This window comes from Formica exsecta, unplaced genomic scaffold (genome assembly GCF_003651465.1).
Source record: "Formica exsecta isolate Colony F162 unplaced genomic scaffold, ASM365146v1 scaffold140, whole genome shotgun sequence".
Classification (NCBI taxonomy): domain Eukaryota; kingdom Metazoa; phylum Arthropoda; class Insecta; order Hymenoptera; family Formicidae; genus Formica; species Formica exsecta.
Genome location: NW_021848730.1, coordinates 306,681 through 322,935, shown reverse-complemented (window position 1 = coordinate 322,935; position 16,255 = coordinate 306,681). Strand labels below are relative to the sequence as shown.

The 16,255-nt window shown below is 36.2% G+C and overlaps 1 protein-coding gene across 15 annotated transcripts in view; it reads left to right on the top strand.

The window, feature by feature from the left end:
- LOC115246207 (disks large 1 tumor suppressor protein) overlaps window positions 1–16,255 on the top strand; it is a 496,657-nt gene that overhangs the window by 291,409 nt on the left and 188,993 nt on the right. Inside the window, exon 1 of one of the 15 annotated variants that reach the window (XM_029824895.1) lies at window positions 7,830–8,370. The exons of the other annotated variants lie outside the window; for them this stretch is intronic. Coding sequence (XP_029680755.1) covers window positions 8,224–8,370 — 147 coding nt within the window. The 5' untranslated portion in view covers window positions 7,830–8,223. Of the gene's footprint in view, window positions 1–7,829; window positions 8,371–16,255 lie in introns of those variants that run through there. 15 annotated transcript variants of the gene reach the window in all.

Below are 16,255 nucleotides of genomic sequence, written 5' to 3'. Positions count from 1 at the left end.
TTTTTTTTTTTTTATCGAAATATCAGGATTAAACGTAACGTTATTCGCATTAAACATTATATGATATTTTTACTTTTCTTGCCGCGATTCACTTGTATTTATTCGAGGTATGGATATTTCAAGCACATATATAAAATTGATATCTTTCATAGAGGAATATATAATTGTAAATTATATTCTCTCTTTCTCTCTGTCTTGTCAATATACCTTGTGTAAAGATTCTTTCTTTTTACCTATTGTAAACATTTGATGGATGTCCACGTGATATCTTCCGCAGATTGAAATGAAAGAATAAACATGTATGCATGAATGGACATCTCGCTGGATGCTGCATCAGCACGGAAAATTCTTCATTTAGTAATAACAACGATCCGTTAACGATCGATATCTTCCATTGAAAGAGTGATTTCTCTTTATATACGGAAAATATCGCATAAAATAGTGCATTCTGGCAGCCGACTGTCAAACGGCACGCAATACAATGGCTGCATTGTTCGCACCGCACAGCGGATGCTTTTAATTAAAAGCTACCGCAATGATTTCTCTCTGTTCCTCTCTTATTTTTATTCGTTTCTTTTTTTTTTGTTTTTTATTTACCGAGAGTGCTCTTGAAAGCAACACACCGGCAGACAATATCGATTTTGGACGACCGCAAGCGTCGAGAGCTCTCCGCCGAATTGCCTTCGACTCTGTATTTTTCAGTGTAAACATTTCTAGACGCTTATCAGAAACCGTTCGTAATTCGTTTACCGAAACAATGAAGTTTCCACTCGTTGTCTTGCGGACAATATACGACGCGTAAAATCTCGTTGCAAACTGATTGCAAAGTTGACCGCCTAATTGGATCTTTTTCTATAACTATTCGCCACATTACAAAGATCCAAGACTTTGAAAAAGATTAAGAAAGAAATGCAATAAAAATTAGAAATCTTGCAAAACAATTCTGTTTTGTAAGACTTGTGTATTCGATGAATATATTATTTTTCGAATATATAGTTATCATACATTATATGATAAATATTCTGTTAATTTTAATAAAAAAATTCTTATGCCAACGAATTAATGTTTTAATTAAAAATTTTGCGCAACTTCCTTTGGACCTCGTTATACAGGCTATAATCTTTTTCCTTGCAATGACACTTCGTGTGTCGCGACTGCATTAGTGACAGTTCTCGAAAGTAATATTTGTGACGGTTCCACGACAACTCCGCGTCCGAGTCGAGCCGCTTCAAAGTAATCATCAACATCGCGATGAAACACCATCAGCCAGCGGCGAGCCTCGCTATGATAACAATGCACTTGTCAGCATTCAAGTTTCCGGAGCGCAGCGAGTCGCCGTTTCAATGAGGCCGCGATCCCCGAAAGCATTCCGGCGGGATTGTTTCGGGGTTGGATGTGGTCTCTCCCGAGGGTGGATGCAGTTTTCGCGAGGTGGCGGTGCAGTTCGTGCAGTCGGTCACACTGACACGAATGCATATGTACAGCTCTCCCGATATGTATAACGCGCGCACACGAGTATACACGGAGATAGGCGGGTAGATAGATAGATATATAAGTAGTCCGCGACACAACCGAGAGAGAAACAGAGAACGAGGATCACCCACATATATATGGAAAACACACCTACACACGGCGCAGCCAACGATGTGTGCTCGCTAGTATTCCAAGTGCGCTCAGTGACGTAGGTCAGTGCTCGCGACTACGGCCCGCAAGCTCCCCCAGATTAAAGCTCGCGCTTTCCACTGGGAAAGCGAGAGGGAGCGCCGTCGTTATCTCTATATGCAGCATCCGGTCATGCAGAGGCGCGTACGTAAGATGCTCTTGCGCGAGAGCGCGGCCGTTCATTATGAGGTATTTAAAGAGTGTTTTGTCACATAGTGTGCACATATATTATAGCCGTGCTTGCAAGTGCACAATGTGTATTCGTTCTTTCACGTCGCGTCGGACAGGGCACGTCGAAAAGACGACTCTCTCCTTACTCGGTAATTATTCTGCATTGTTCATCGCGATCGTATTCTCTTCGATAAAGCGTGATGAAATGTTGAATTAATGTTGAATTTTTGGGATGAATCCGACATGCATGTGTGTGTTACTCGTTGCTCACTTGGCACTCCTCTCCTTTCTGTGTATACGTGTATGTATATGTATATATGATGTGAGATTAGATTGACTATCTCTGAGATAAAACTCGAACTTTTGCTTCGAAAGTTTATTAACTTCTATTAATCTCGAGGACTAATGAATAATTAATGATTATAACTTTAATACATTTATTATTAATAATGTTGGAAATAAATTTTGAATTATTTATAGATAAAAGAATACACATACACACCGAAATTCATTAATGCAATTCAATTGCAAGCATTAACAAATTATATTAAGAAACGGCATTTCGGTATTTCCTTGAGACTACGAGATTTAAATATCATTATCAGAAAACGTTAATTTACTTCTCTATTTGAATAAGCTTGATATTATTATGCAGGAATTTAAAATTTAGTTATCCGAAAGGAATTTCGAGAGAATTTATAACTTTTATGCGCTCTCTCTCTCTCTCTCTCTCTCTCAATTCATTTGCTGTTGAAAAACAATCTAGTACAGACGGCCGTAACTATTAGTATTATTAAATTAATGTGTGCCACAGTGTTGACTTCGCTCACTTATTTATCTTTGCACGTATCATCATTCGGGCTTTGATTACTATCAAAATATTTGGCGAATCGATTTCTCGATAACGGTTGGGTCATCGATAATATCATCGCGTAAAATGTCACCGCAAATGCATCCAATGCAAATTATGTGAGAAATGCAAAGGGTGCGCTCAAATCAACATACGTGTCAAGACTATGTAATGAGGCTTGGTCCGTTGAACACATATCGCAAGTGTACAAAGTCAGTGATACAGGTCAGCGTACGAGGCGACGGCCTGGAAATTGCACTTTTTAAAACCCGCGTCGCGAATCCGTTGCGATAGCGCTCTATTCCAGTTAACTCCATTGCAAATTAATGTCATGAAATTAATTGCAACACTTCATATTTCCGGCAAAACGCTTCCGAAAGGCATTAATCTCATAAATATAAATCTGGTGTAAACGTCAGAGTACTTGAGCACTTTTCTTCCTCTTCGGATCGTGCATTTCAATTTGGTTAATGCAACTCTAAGGCGAAACGTTTATTTAGTCCAACTTTATTTTATCCTACTTTACGTTTTTTTACCTTTTCCCAACGGATAGCATCATTTCCAAGCCAGGCAACGAAATAAATTTATTCGCGTAATAGGGTCACAGATGAAATTGAGGTTGTATAACAGGATTCAATTAAAGTCACATGTAATTCGTCGTATATATATTCGCGCGATATGCAAATAGCATTGCAAAATTCTGCAATATTGGTCGAATAAATAAACAGGAATTGTATGTATAATGAACGTCGGCCTTGGCGACATCGTGTTTCCTCGTTGAGATTTATCGGACAACGAGCACGTGGTATTTAACGACACGCTGTTCTCGCAGAGACGCTAAGTCGTGACTTCCTGCGAACGCAGGTGTTTCCTACGCAGGTCGCAAATCGCACGCCATATACGTACGTCGCACACGTGCGCGACGGATGTGCATCGCGCAAGATGACGTGCGCGTTTACTCTTCATCGTGGCTTATTGAAACGCAATCATTGTACCGCCTGTAATAGAATAGTGCGGTGATAAATCATTTGCCGCTAAGAAACTTGTCGGTGACCTTTCTTCGGGAACAGCTGGCGTTCGCGAGAGGCGTAAGTCGAAATTAGATACGTCATGTTTTGATTGCAACATAATTGCATTGAGATGGTAAAAAAAAAATACATATTTTGTTCCCTAAAAAAATAGTAATAATTAATTCTGGTTTAAAATTTAGGATATAATTATGTATCTATGATTTGATACTTATAAAATAATTCTTATTATTTTCAATTTATATACATATATAATAAACACATATATCTTTTTTTTTATTTTCCTAAATCCTTTCCGTGTCGTTTAAATAAATTGAAAGAAGCGAGCGGAATTGTAGACTATTTAAGGAGATACCGATGGTGAGCTAGTGTAAATTTAACTCATGCCTGTGCAACGCTTCGTGGCATTCATCGAGAATATCTGATTGAATAATTCAAATCGTTTATCGATCCCGTGACGGATACACCGAAGGGAAAAACGATCACCCTCATAAAACTCTTCCTAAAGAACTCTTTAAAGTAACAGAAATATCGTATAATTGCACGCAAAAGAGTTCTGATTTTTGTGTTGATAAGTTCGAAGCTAAGGGGAAAAATTTTTTGCCGAGATTGTAAAGTTTGCAACTTGCTTTGTAAATACACCGACGTGTACTATCGTGACTATAAAATGCCAATCAGACTACCGGGTCGTTCCAGCTAATGCGTGATGTTATCGACCGACCTCCATAGTTCACCAGAGTGTGCTACAGATCTGCGATTACTATGTTGGAATGTTCATTTATCAACTACTGCGGATAATGCCTATAGATCTTGGCATATTTAGTGTCTTTAAATTGCCAACTATTTATTCGTCACATGCTTCATAAGAGCAAATAGTTAATCGTTGCAACGATATGTAAAATTCCTATATCGAGATCATTAGAGAATTAAAAATTAACCGTATTTAAAAAAAGAGAGATCATTCTTATACAAAGGTGTTTTTTTAAAACAATTTTATGTGCAATTTTAGGGCACACTGAATTATCTTTAGTGCAAATGGAATTGGCTATTTCTAATTGGTTATTTCATTGGATCCTTCTAATGTAGAAGGAGACAAATAGTTAGTGTTAAGAGTCAAATAGGTCAATCTATATTCTGATGTTACTGAATTAGATATAGTCAATATTAGACATGAGCAGTAAATATTTGACTTGACAAAAAGAACAAAAAAAAATAAATCCAATTAATTTTAAAAACATATTTCAAATAAAATATTTTAGAATCAAAATATAAACACGAAATGCGTTCATTAACTTTGTCTTAAACAACCGCGAGCGATTTTATCATTTTTTCTTTGAATCGTGCAACGTATGGCGGTTTGTAAAGCGGATTGTTTACCACGTTTTATATTTACTTCAAAGTACACGAGAAAATGCGTTTTAATTAAAATCACATCGTAGAAAATACATGTTGCGAAATATTCGTTACGCTTCTTGTAATTATAAGCACGCGTGGAAACTGTAATCACTTTAAATTGTCTTTTTATGCTCGTTTCTCATCGTGTGCTAGATAAATATTGTGCGACTATATTTTTGCAATACATGTCTTTCTTTTTATAAAGTGTATTTAATAAAGTGTAAAATTTGGAAACACATTAGCCTCTATTGTATTATGTGGCATTTAAAAACTATAAGTTTTTGTCAAACGATTAAAAAAAGAGAGAGAAAAATATCTTTACAAGTTAGAGTCAATTTTTTTTTTAAAAACCACACTAGACAATGATCTTTAGTACATTGCATTTACTATTTTATTACTATTATGCAAATGGTCAAGTCTATCATATACCCTTCATATTCGAATCGATATTTATGTACGTGTGTATAGAGGCGGTCAGTAACGATTGCACGTTACTGCACGTTACGTTTATTTATTGTATTTGAAGTCACAGTGATGATCGATAACAAATATTGAAGCAAGACTTCAAACGCGATGAATCGATGTGTGAATTTCTCGTTATTTCTCTTCATGATAATAATGCTAACTCACGCATTAACACCAAATACCAATTAGCGTCTCGATTCGAAATGACAGAAAGTGTGTGCTTTCTCTTTTCGACTATGTGTGACAAAGATGTTTTATTTTTATTATTTGATTATAATATAGGATCAATTTATATGTTGCATAAAAATTATATAAAATAAATGAAGAGGATAAATCTAATATCAATAATGGAACAATGACTTGGCAATAGATTTTATAAATTAATAGATTTAATAAATTTGATTAATAGGTACAACTTGCGATATTGATTATTTTTTTGAAACAGTTTTTTATTTCTCGTAAAGAAATAGACAAGCGATTGAAAGCAAACGCGTATATGTACAAATATTTTTCAATTAGCAAAATTCACGTAAACTATTCCAACATTCATGCGCCATTGGCGTCAGAAGTTACATCGCGTTTACGGCTGAGTAATTAAAACAACCGCGCCGATTAGTCCTCTGTCTACAGTAGACACGCGCAATTCATTCACGTTTAGGGAAACATCGATTAGTTACACGCGCACATGCAGTAACTGAGAAACTTCCGTTTGCAATCGATTTGTCACTTTCCGCGTGTTTACACGAATAAAATATGTGTATTTACGAGAAATATGAAATAAACTAGTCAACATTAATCTAGTATTTATATTTTAATGTGCTTAAAAAAAAGGACAAATTATTTGTTTCATTTCAATTTTTATATATATGAATCAGAGATAAAGTGGCACAAAAGTTGGATCTCGTGCATTTTCGGACTTAAAGAGACACATCTCACTTTCATTTTTAATAAAAATGGCATTATTAAAAGTATTTCTGTTCTCTTATAATAATTTTCTTTTGATAGATCGATTTGAATATAAAGTTCAAATATCGGTAATGAGCTCATTATTCTCAAGTATCGTTAGTCGAATATCTCTCACAATGCATCTAATTCGCAATTATTTATAACATTTTGAAAAGATATATAGCGCGAATAGAAGCTACGTCATGAAAAAGAGGAACATTCTGTTAACTCACCGAAGCGTGTTGAAAAACGAAGTCGACATCGGTAACTCAATTGCATTTCCGTCAGACGCACGTCAGACCAAATATACCTTGGAAGCGTGCATTCAAGCGAAATCGTCCTTCCTTTCTATTCGCTGGAAACTTGATTTTTTCGCATTGTTGTAATACGATGCACTTTATGCAATTAAAGTGTTCTCGTTGACGTTGACTTCTCTAAGCTTCATTTCAGAATCTGAAATTATTTAAGCATACTTGTATATATATGTCTATGCGGATGTGTGTGTATGTATGTGTGCAATTCGATATAAAAATATGATAAAATATGTCAAATATTTCTACCAGGAATAAAATCGATCTCTGTCTTGATTAAAGAACTACTACGATTCTTATTTACTCGGTTTCTGTTAAACGACTTTAAGAGAATTAAATTAGGTTATGAAGTTTTACTAATGAATCGCATTGCAATTTACGAAGAAACGAGAAATAACTGTGCAACAAATTACTGCGAGTAATTTACAAGTATAAACTTCTAACTGGAACAGCTCAGAAAATAGCGAGTAATTAGTGGCAATATATGCTAAAGAGCAACTGACGTGTAACTGACCGAAATGGACAGCCGTTGAAAAATTGCGATACGAGTAGAACGGTTCTGAAGCGATTATTCATTCCGAAAAAAAACAGACAGAACGAGAGGGAGGCATAATATTTCGCAAAATCTTTAAGAAATATGTAGTATGTCAAATGAGTAAAACAATCTGAAACTGAAATTGAACTTTTACTTACGAAAAGAGACGAGGAAGATCTTTTACATTTTTTAAATATAACGATCGGATTTTGCAGCCCTCTATGATAGATTTATTCGGACGGTACTGCAGTTTTGCAGTTGCATGTAAGGCGTGAATTCCTTCTATATCGACCAATGCACATTGGTGGAGACTGGTTGCTGTCAGATGTCGCCTACTGTCTATCGCCGTCTGTTATTCACACATAGTTTGAAAATACAATAGCTATTTTGCGATAAAAATACATATAATTTCGTAATTGTTTCTAATATTTTTCCCACAAAGTTGTTAATAATCGTCGTAAATATATAGGAAAGTGTTTAAAAGAGGACTATCAACGCAAAAAGTACTTTTTAATTATTAGATTATTTTTGTAAAAACTATTATAAGTTGGCAACACTGAAAACATTCAAAATAGTAACGGTATTACAAGAGCACTGCTAAACGAAGAGCGCGCGTTAAAAACGATCACTCCCAGAATGAACAATCTTTTAATTATCCGGCCGAGATTGCATCGCGAAGATAACGAAAATACGATTTTGCGCGAAACGCGAGAAATATTGTGTGTCTTGTCTGCAAAAACCACAGTCGGACAACTTTAAATATTCGATTCGCGATCGTCGCGAGTGATTCGGGCGCGCTGGTTCGCAGTGAAAACTTAATCGCAGTGTCGACGCAATCCGTGTGAGAAAACGTTCTCGAATATGCCCCCGACTACGCCGACAGATCCAGCCATGTGCTCGCTTTGTCCGCGTTCGAAGAAAACCCATCATCCGAAAAAGCTCGTGCGCTTCGACTCCATCGTCGATACGTTCTCCATCTCAGACTTCAATGCGGCCGCCAATGAAAGGGTAAGGCTAACGATATTCTAGTCCTAGAACCTTCAACTTTGATAGAATTTAGTCTTATTTATTCGATAATTATTCTATCATTAGATTAAATCGAGAATTTTAGCATACCATGTATCGTTGCAGAAAAAAATTTTAAAACAACGATATGGATACTTTTTGATATATTTTTGATAATATATAATAAATGAAATTGATTTAAAAATTGTAATATTTGTAATATAAATTGATTTTTAGTAAATTGATTTATCTGATGTAATTAATTGTTGTTTAATTGCGATAAATATTAATTAACTAATTAACTAATTAATTTAAAAAAAATTTTAAACAACGATATGGATACTTTTTGATATATTTTTGATAATATAATAAATGAAACTGATTTAAAAATTGTAATATTTATAATATAAATTGATTTTTAGTAAATTGATTTATCTGATGTAATTAATTGATGTTTAATTGCGATAAATATACTAATTATTTGAAGTATTCTCTTTCTGAAGAATTGCAGAGTAATATTCATTTTTACATTAATAATAATTTGTACAGAAATTCTTTCTCATTTTATTATAGTAAGATTAGTCTTGTCGTGACATGCAGAAAAAAAAGACATAAAGGAGATAAATGGAAGATTTACAAATTTTCTCATATATTACAAAATTTCCATGCAAAATTCAACGACGTGCTTATCGACGTTGCTAACGCCGTTAATGACGTGTAAATGTTAAAGATAGCGCAATAACAAATCGACCGTTACATTAACTGCATCCGCTCAGCCCAGATTCTTGACGATGTAGATATTTTATGAAAATATACGATTTAGCAAAAATTTTAGGATCTTCAAATATTTTACGTTCCAACATTTTACGATATTTAATTTTAATCTAACACATAATGATCAGCGATTTTTAAAATTAATTGCATTTGCCTCTCTTACTTGTCATGCGATTTTTGTCTTGCATTTATTTTCGCAATTCTTGTTGTTTCCTTGTGTAAGCGATATTCTAGCGATTTTTAACGCGACGCGAAGATTGAATGACGAAAGCATTTTCACGTAGCTATTATTGCTTTCGCGTGCAGACAGAATACTTTTCTACTTGATCACTTGTATGTGCGCGTAATCGCGTAAAAGCCACGCGCTGCATTCGACTCTTATCACTGTACTTTTGAATGAATCTTGTACACTATAAGAAGCATCCGCGAACGCGCCCGCTCGTTGCTATCTTTACGACTTTTCTATCGACAGTACGACACGAATGCGAAGCACGTTATGTATATCGGGACATAAATGGTCGATTGCACGAGCTCGCCCGACCTCGCAAAAACTTCTCCCGGAAGAAACGTGCGGAGGAGATGCGCCTAATCGGCCTTTCTGAGCAAAAATTTTGAGACATCTTTTACCTTCTCGATATATCGCGATCGCTTATAAGTTTATAAGCTTATACTCAACGAATATTATGCGATATAGAAAGTATCCGTTTGCAAATTCTCTTGAAATATGAGTTGAACTCTGAAATTTATTTATTCATATATCGCTATAATAATTACCGCAAAAATTAAATTATTTTATACAGGATGTTCAATAAAATCATTTAATATTTATATGGTAGGACACACCATATTAAGTAAAAAAATCTTAGTAAATATAAGTCCGAAAGCTCAACCATTTCTGAGATATAAACATTTTTGTATCATGATTGACTTGCTGGATTCTACATGTCGCATGCGACGTGAGAAAAAGATAATCTGTCTAAATCTTCATCTCGATATTTATAAAAAGTGTTCTCCTTCCATTTCCATACACGCTTGGCATCTTCTTCTTACGAATCGCAAAGATCCGTAATCGCCGGCTGATGACAACTGACTGATCGCCGGTGAAATCTTCTGTTATGAAGTATGTATGGTAATTGAATGAGGACACATTCAAAACACGGTTTATAAACACTGAGATAAACATCGCATGCGACACGTAGAAGCCAGTACATCAATCATGATGCTAACAAAAATGTTTATATCTCAGAAACAGTTGAACTTTCGGTCTATGTTTACTAAGGTTTTTTTTACTCAGTATGGTGTGTTCTATCTACCATATAAATATTGAATGATATTTTTTGAACATCATGTATACATAGAGAACTAAAACTAAACAAAACTATTTATCAAGCAAAAAGTCATTTTTTAATATATAATTTCGGAAGAGTTATTTTTAAATATAATATTGAGATAAAGGGAGATTGAAAAAAATTATTCATATTTTATGTAAAATATACTCCGTGAATTAATAAATATGAATTTCGTACATATTAGATAACCAAATATTTTTATTTCTATACTTTAACCAATCCATGCCTTCTTCCTTCTTCTGAATAGTATAATATTTTTAATTAGCGGCAAGTGTTCATTATATGAATAATATCAAATAACCATGCATCATATATTTAAAATTCTCGCAGCGACTCCTTTACGGAAAGTTTAACATGTTGAAATATAAAACAGGGGCTTCATTATTTTAATCTATAATTAAGCCACGAAAGTATGGTCAATTGAAAAAAAAATTATATGTAAACCGATATGTGTATATGTGGTGTGCGTATGATTCTCAAAATAAAGTTGCACAGTTCTTTTTTTTATTCTTTTTTATTCATTTGCTGAAACACTACGAAAATGCGATTTTTATCTACCGCATTTTACCATCTTTATAAAGCTGTATTGTTGGTAGATTTTTTTTATTCTCGAGATTTTAAGATATAAGAGAGAATTCATCCATTTATGACAGCACAATTTTTATCTTTGGAAACTTTTATAAACGTAATCTCAAATCTTTTTTTTTTTTTTTTAAATGTAGCTTTCTCGAATGTTCTTTTGTTTTTAGTTTTATGTTTATTTAGAAAAATCCAGCGCGGTTTTTCATATATAATTCTGTTTTTTGAAAAAATTTCTGCCATTCTATTTCATTGTAAGAAACATTGTATAAATGTTCTTTTTAACATTCCCTCGAAATCGAAGACTTCCCCGACACTTTCCATACATTTTGTTAGGGGAATAGTTGGTGAGAGAAACAGCAGGTGGCTGATAATGCCCTTTTCCCTATAAGCTAAATCTACCGCTATTCTTTTATAACACCGTCCACGTTTGACGTGATGTGAATTACCCTGAGATGTAAATTACCAAGTCCTCTTTCTTTTTTCCTTTCCTTTCCTTTTCCTTTTCCTATAATGTTTCGCACATGTCAATATACGCGGACGCCTATATATTTCTTCCATCTGGTCGTGCCATCATTTACGTTTATTAGAAATCAATATCTCTTGCGCCATATTTATATTCTGTTTTTGACATTCATTAAATTCTATTAATTTTTCTTCGTTGCAATAAAGAACTCTTAACCATATATAGCTACTTTTTGAATTTTACGTATCAAATTGATTACATAGTCATCCAAAAACATGGTTTTAAAAATCGTATAACACGCGGTACATACGAAAGAGATAGATAAATAGATGGATAAATGTAGAGAGAAAGAGAAATAAAGAAAAAATAATGTTTTTATATATATTACAAGTTTACATAAGTTTTTAGATATAAAATTAATCGCATTTTCTGTCGCTCTCTTTCTCTTCTTCCCTTACATATTACGTGTATTATGGGACTTTTAAGACCGTGTTTAAGGATGTAGTCAAGACGCAGGTGGGCGGGGAATAAACGAAGATCAGGTGTAGTCGTGTCGACACGGGATCAGCTAACACGTAAAGTGGCTTAAAGGACCCTCGAGTGACAAAGAGCTGACCCGTTCGAGCGAGCCGAAGGTTCCTTCGTTCTCGAAGATCCTCGTCTACCAGGCCCACCCTCGGGACGCTCATGACTTGCTCTCTTTTGACCCCTTCTTGTTCCTTCAGGCGCAAGCATTTTCACGGTAATGTTATCGAAAACCAATTTATTTTGTCGATTTATCGAGCGATTGGCCGAGTTACGCGGTGGCGGCCGATTAGCATAACCGCATTGTCGGCTATTTACGCGCCTGCGATTTCGACACCCGACGTATATCTCGAGGAAGGATCAGTCTCATAAATCCATTTCAATTCCGCCGACAAGCCCGACGAGGCTTTTATTACCGTTTAACAGAAACGCGTAAAAACAAAATCAATTATATCGCTCAAAGTTTCAATCCTTTCATTGCGAATAACTTTCATCGTAAACGACTTTCATCGTTCCGTGAGTCAATCCCGATTAACCAGAATAACGAAAATATTATTCGACGAAAAAAATCGTCCGCCGCAGAAAGCACTGACGCTTGTACGATGAAAAATGGCGCGCGTAAATTGCGATTTATCGTCGTTCCGTATCGTTGGTCGTCGTTGCCGTCATATCGAACAACGCCGATGAAATGAATGTTAATTGCCGCTGCGCGTCCCTCATCAACTTTTTTTTTACGCGCGAAACGAGCTTGTTACGAATGTTTGCCATGGACCGTTGAAAATGGCGATATAAATGCGAAAGCTATGAATCCCTTGCGACTCCGCCCTTTTATCATTTAACGTCGCTGCGACGCTCTGACGGCATAATAAACTTTTATATATTATACATAAGCCGCAATAGGTGCGCGCGCGGTGCTACAAAATTGCCGCAATTAACCGCGTTATTTTCCGCGTACGTATTTGCCAGCTGTTGAGGGCGGAAATAAGAAAGACTCCTCTGGCTAATCTTTTATTGCGCTTTATGATGCTGCGAGCTTTTTTTATTCTATAAATTTTCATTTGTTTTTGCATTCTCGCGCGAAATCCGAGCTAATTTCTCGCGCTCTATGTTTGCATTTATTTATTTGCGAACTTTCTTTTCTTACTTTGTCAATAATTATGGATTATTTTTATTCTGTTACAGGTAAGTCGTGCCTTCTTTCCTCTCTACTGCTGCATTATATGTGAGTAATTTTTAAATAAATATACATTTTTTAAAATAATTTTAATTAACACAAGCGCGAGATACTGCGCGAATCGATTTGATCGCAGCTCTTTAATAATAGCAAAGCTTGCGATTAAATTATGATAATTTAATCAGCGTAATTTAACTTTATGTTTAACATCCGTTTTAAATTATAAAGAAGAACAGAATATTATTTTTCCGTTTAGCATCAAAATTTGACGTACGATTTGATGTACGATTTAAAAAACATTGGAAATTTCTGCGTTTTGCAATGTCTTTCGAACATCGCTGAAGGCGATTTTTAAATAATGAGTCGTCTAAATCAGTGACAAACAGCATAATTACTCTAGGCAGAATACCATACATGTAGTCGACATCACTTCGTAGCAGTCGTGATATCTTTCATCTGGATTCTCTTGGTCGTTGAGGAAAGCGAATGCGCGGGAGCGCGAGGTACAAAGCGCTCGTTAGAATTAATTCGAAAAGACGCACGCTACTCTGTGCTGCAACGAAGTTAATTCTCGGCGACAAAGGGACGAATGCGACGTGGAAGATGGCGTGGAAAGTCAGTTTCAAAGCTCTTGCCCGAGCCGACCGTGGATGATTGTACCGCGCAGTACAGAAAGAAGACTAGAGAGAAAATATAGCAAGACGCGTCGCGGAAATTGCGAGACTTTTGTTTTCTGCACAAATATGTACATATGTGCATTGTCGAAATTGTTTGTGCAATACGGAGACCCGATACTATTATTATCTTAAGATTGCGTTTACATTTTATATACTTCGATCACGAATTAGTCTATCCCTGTCAAATTTTTTAAAGAATTGATCGCACATAGCCGGTTGTCTCTTTTGACCGTGTTCTTTCTTTGTTTTTAACCAATTCGACGTCTTGTCATATAAAATTATGTCGCGATCGCGACTTCTGATCTTGAGAGACCGTAAAATTACGAACGAATTTTCCACTGTAGCGCGCCCGAGGCAAATATTGGACGGAGCGAGGGAGGCAGAGGGAGAGCTCTCGCACACAAACCTCGTCGCGTTCGCCGGCGTTTTTATTTTATTTAATCTCGTCGTAGACGGATATAAAAGGAACCATCCGACGCGGGATAACGGCAGAAATAACCGGCACGTTCCTTATCAGCGTCGACCTAAATTACGACGTCCGTTTCAACTCGCGCGCGCGGCCACTTCTTTCCCGATTCTTCTTTTATAATCAGTTTGACGCGACGGGAATTTTAAGGCCGTCCGAACGTGTTCGCGTCGGTATCGCGCGAGAGTAACGTACGTATACGTACGTACGGTACGTGCTCGGTGCGAATAGAGCGGGCTTATCACGTAACGAAACGTACGTGCGCTCCCGTCCTGTCGCGCCCGTCGGTCGTCTCTCGGAATTAGCAGCGAGTTCTCGAACTTCGCGGCCGGTCCTGCCGCAATCCATTCGCCTTTCTCGTATAGCCGGGATTTAGGAATCCGCCGCTGCTAATCGCCGCCGGGATAATCCGATTATCGCGCGTCCACCGGCGCGCTCTTAATCCTAAACTCACGCCATATACCCGTATCAAATACATCTGTTTTTATCACTCAGATATAGATCTATTAATTCTCCCTCTGTGTAAAAATTTAAGCTTGCTTTAATTTTTAATATCGTTAATATGAACGCGGAGATATTAATTGCAATTTTGCAATAGTTTATATCTTCCGAAAGAGTTTTGTTAATTGAGATTAAAGTAACATCCTGAATTCTCGAGAAAATGTATAACGATGCGACCTGGACGGGAACGGACACATAAACTTCGTCAACTACATATATATCTGTAAAATTAAATTCCGCCGGTATTAAAACTATTTTATCTGACAAACGGGACAGTTAACACGTTATAGTCATCTTCGTGCGAATATTACTATTAGACTCAGTACTCACCTGAATTTCTCTTGGCATTTCGCAGCGACATATCTGCTACTATTCTCTTTTGTGCAAATTCGCATATGTTCTTTGACAAATTTCCCCAAAGTTTGCTAGTTCATTCGTGCGAATGAACATCAACAAGAATACGAGACTCTCGCGAGGGCACTGGTCCTAATTAATTCAGACAAATTGACACATAGAGATGTGCATTAACTCGTATAATGCGGAAAAGGAATTAACTTTTGATAGCGTTTCCATTTTCACATTATAATTAATGAGAAAAAGTATAAGGATAATAACAATTGTTATGACAATAATTATTCCAATTTCTTTCAACCTTTTAGCATGTTTTCTTTTCAGCAGTATAACATCTAAATGTGTGTGCCGTAAAACGTAACATAATACTTGCCGTAATACCACGGAGATAGTTCGCGAATGAAAATTTCAGTCCTCCAGTTCAATTTATGTAATTATTACAAGAGAGCATTTGGCTAAGCATTCTCGCTTAGCAGCAGCATCCGCGGTTATTTCGCAATCTCCCGTAAAACGGCGTATGAAAACGGACGTTGCAAAAAGCGCGCGGGCAACGGTGGGGCTTTGCAGGTCGGTAAATAATTGCGAAAGAGCCGACTGGGGAGAGTGGGCGGCTCATTTCAGGTACACACTCCTCCTCTCTTCAGCAAGTAACGAGCTTTGCGTAGTAACCCTAATGGATATTACCCTGTCCGCGATGCATATTAAATTATAACCGAGTCTATCCGAGCCACCGCTGCTGTACTCGCATGTCGCTCTATGACTCTTAAGCCCGCTACACACCTGTAAACATCGCCGGTAAACAGATTCGCCGATGCGGTTGGCGATGAGTCTGTACAGCTTCGGTCTTTGCAAAACAGCAATTTAGCGTTTAATCGCAAGAAACGAAACGTTTTAAAATTAACGTTAGCTTTTAATCTTTATAACGTCATAAGAGAAAATATGAAACGCATTGCGTTATATTTTTCTCTGTATATAATTATATCTTTGCGTGTAGAGATTTTGTAGGCTCAAAGTACTTAGCAAAAA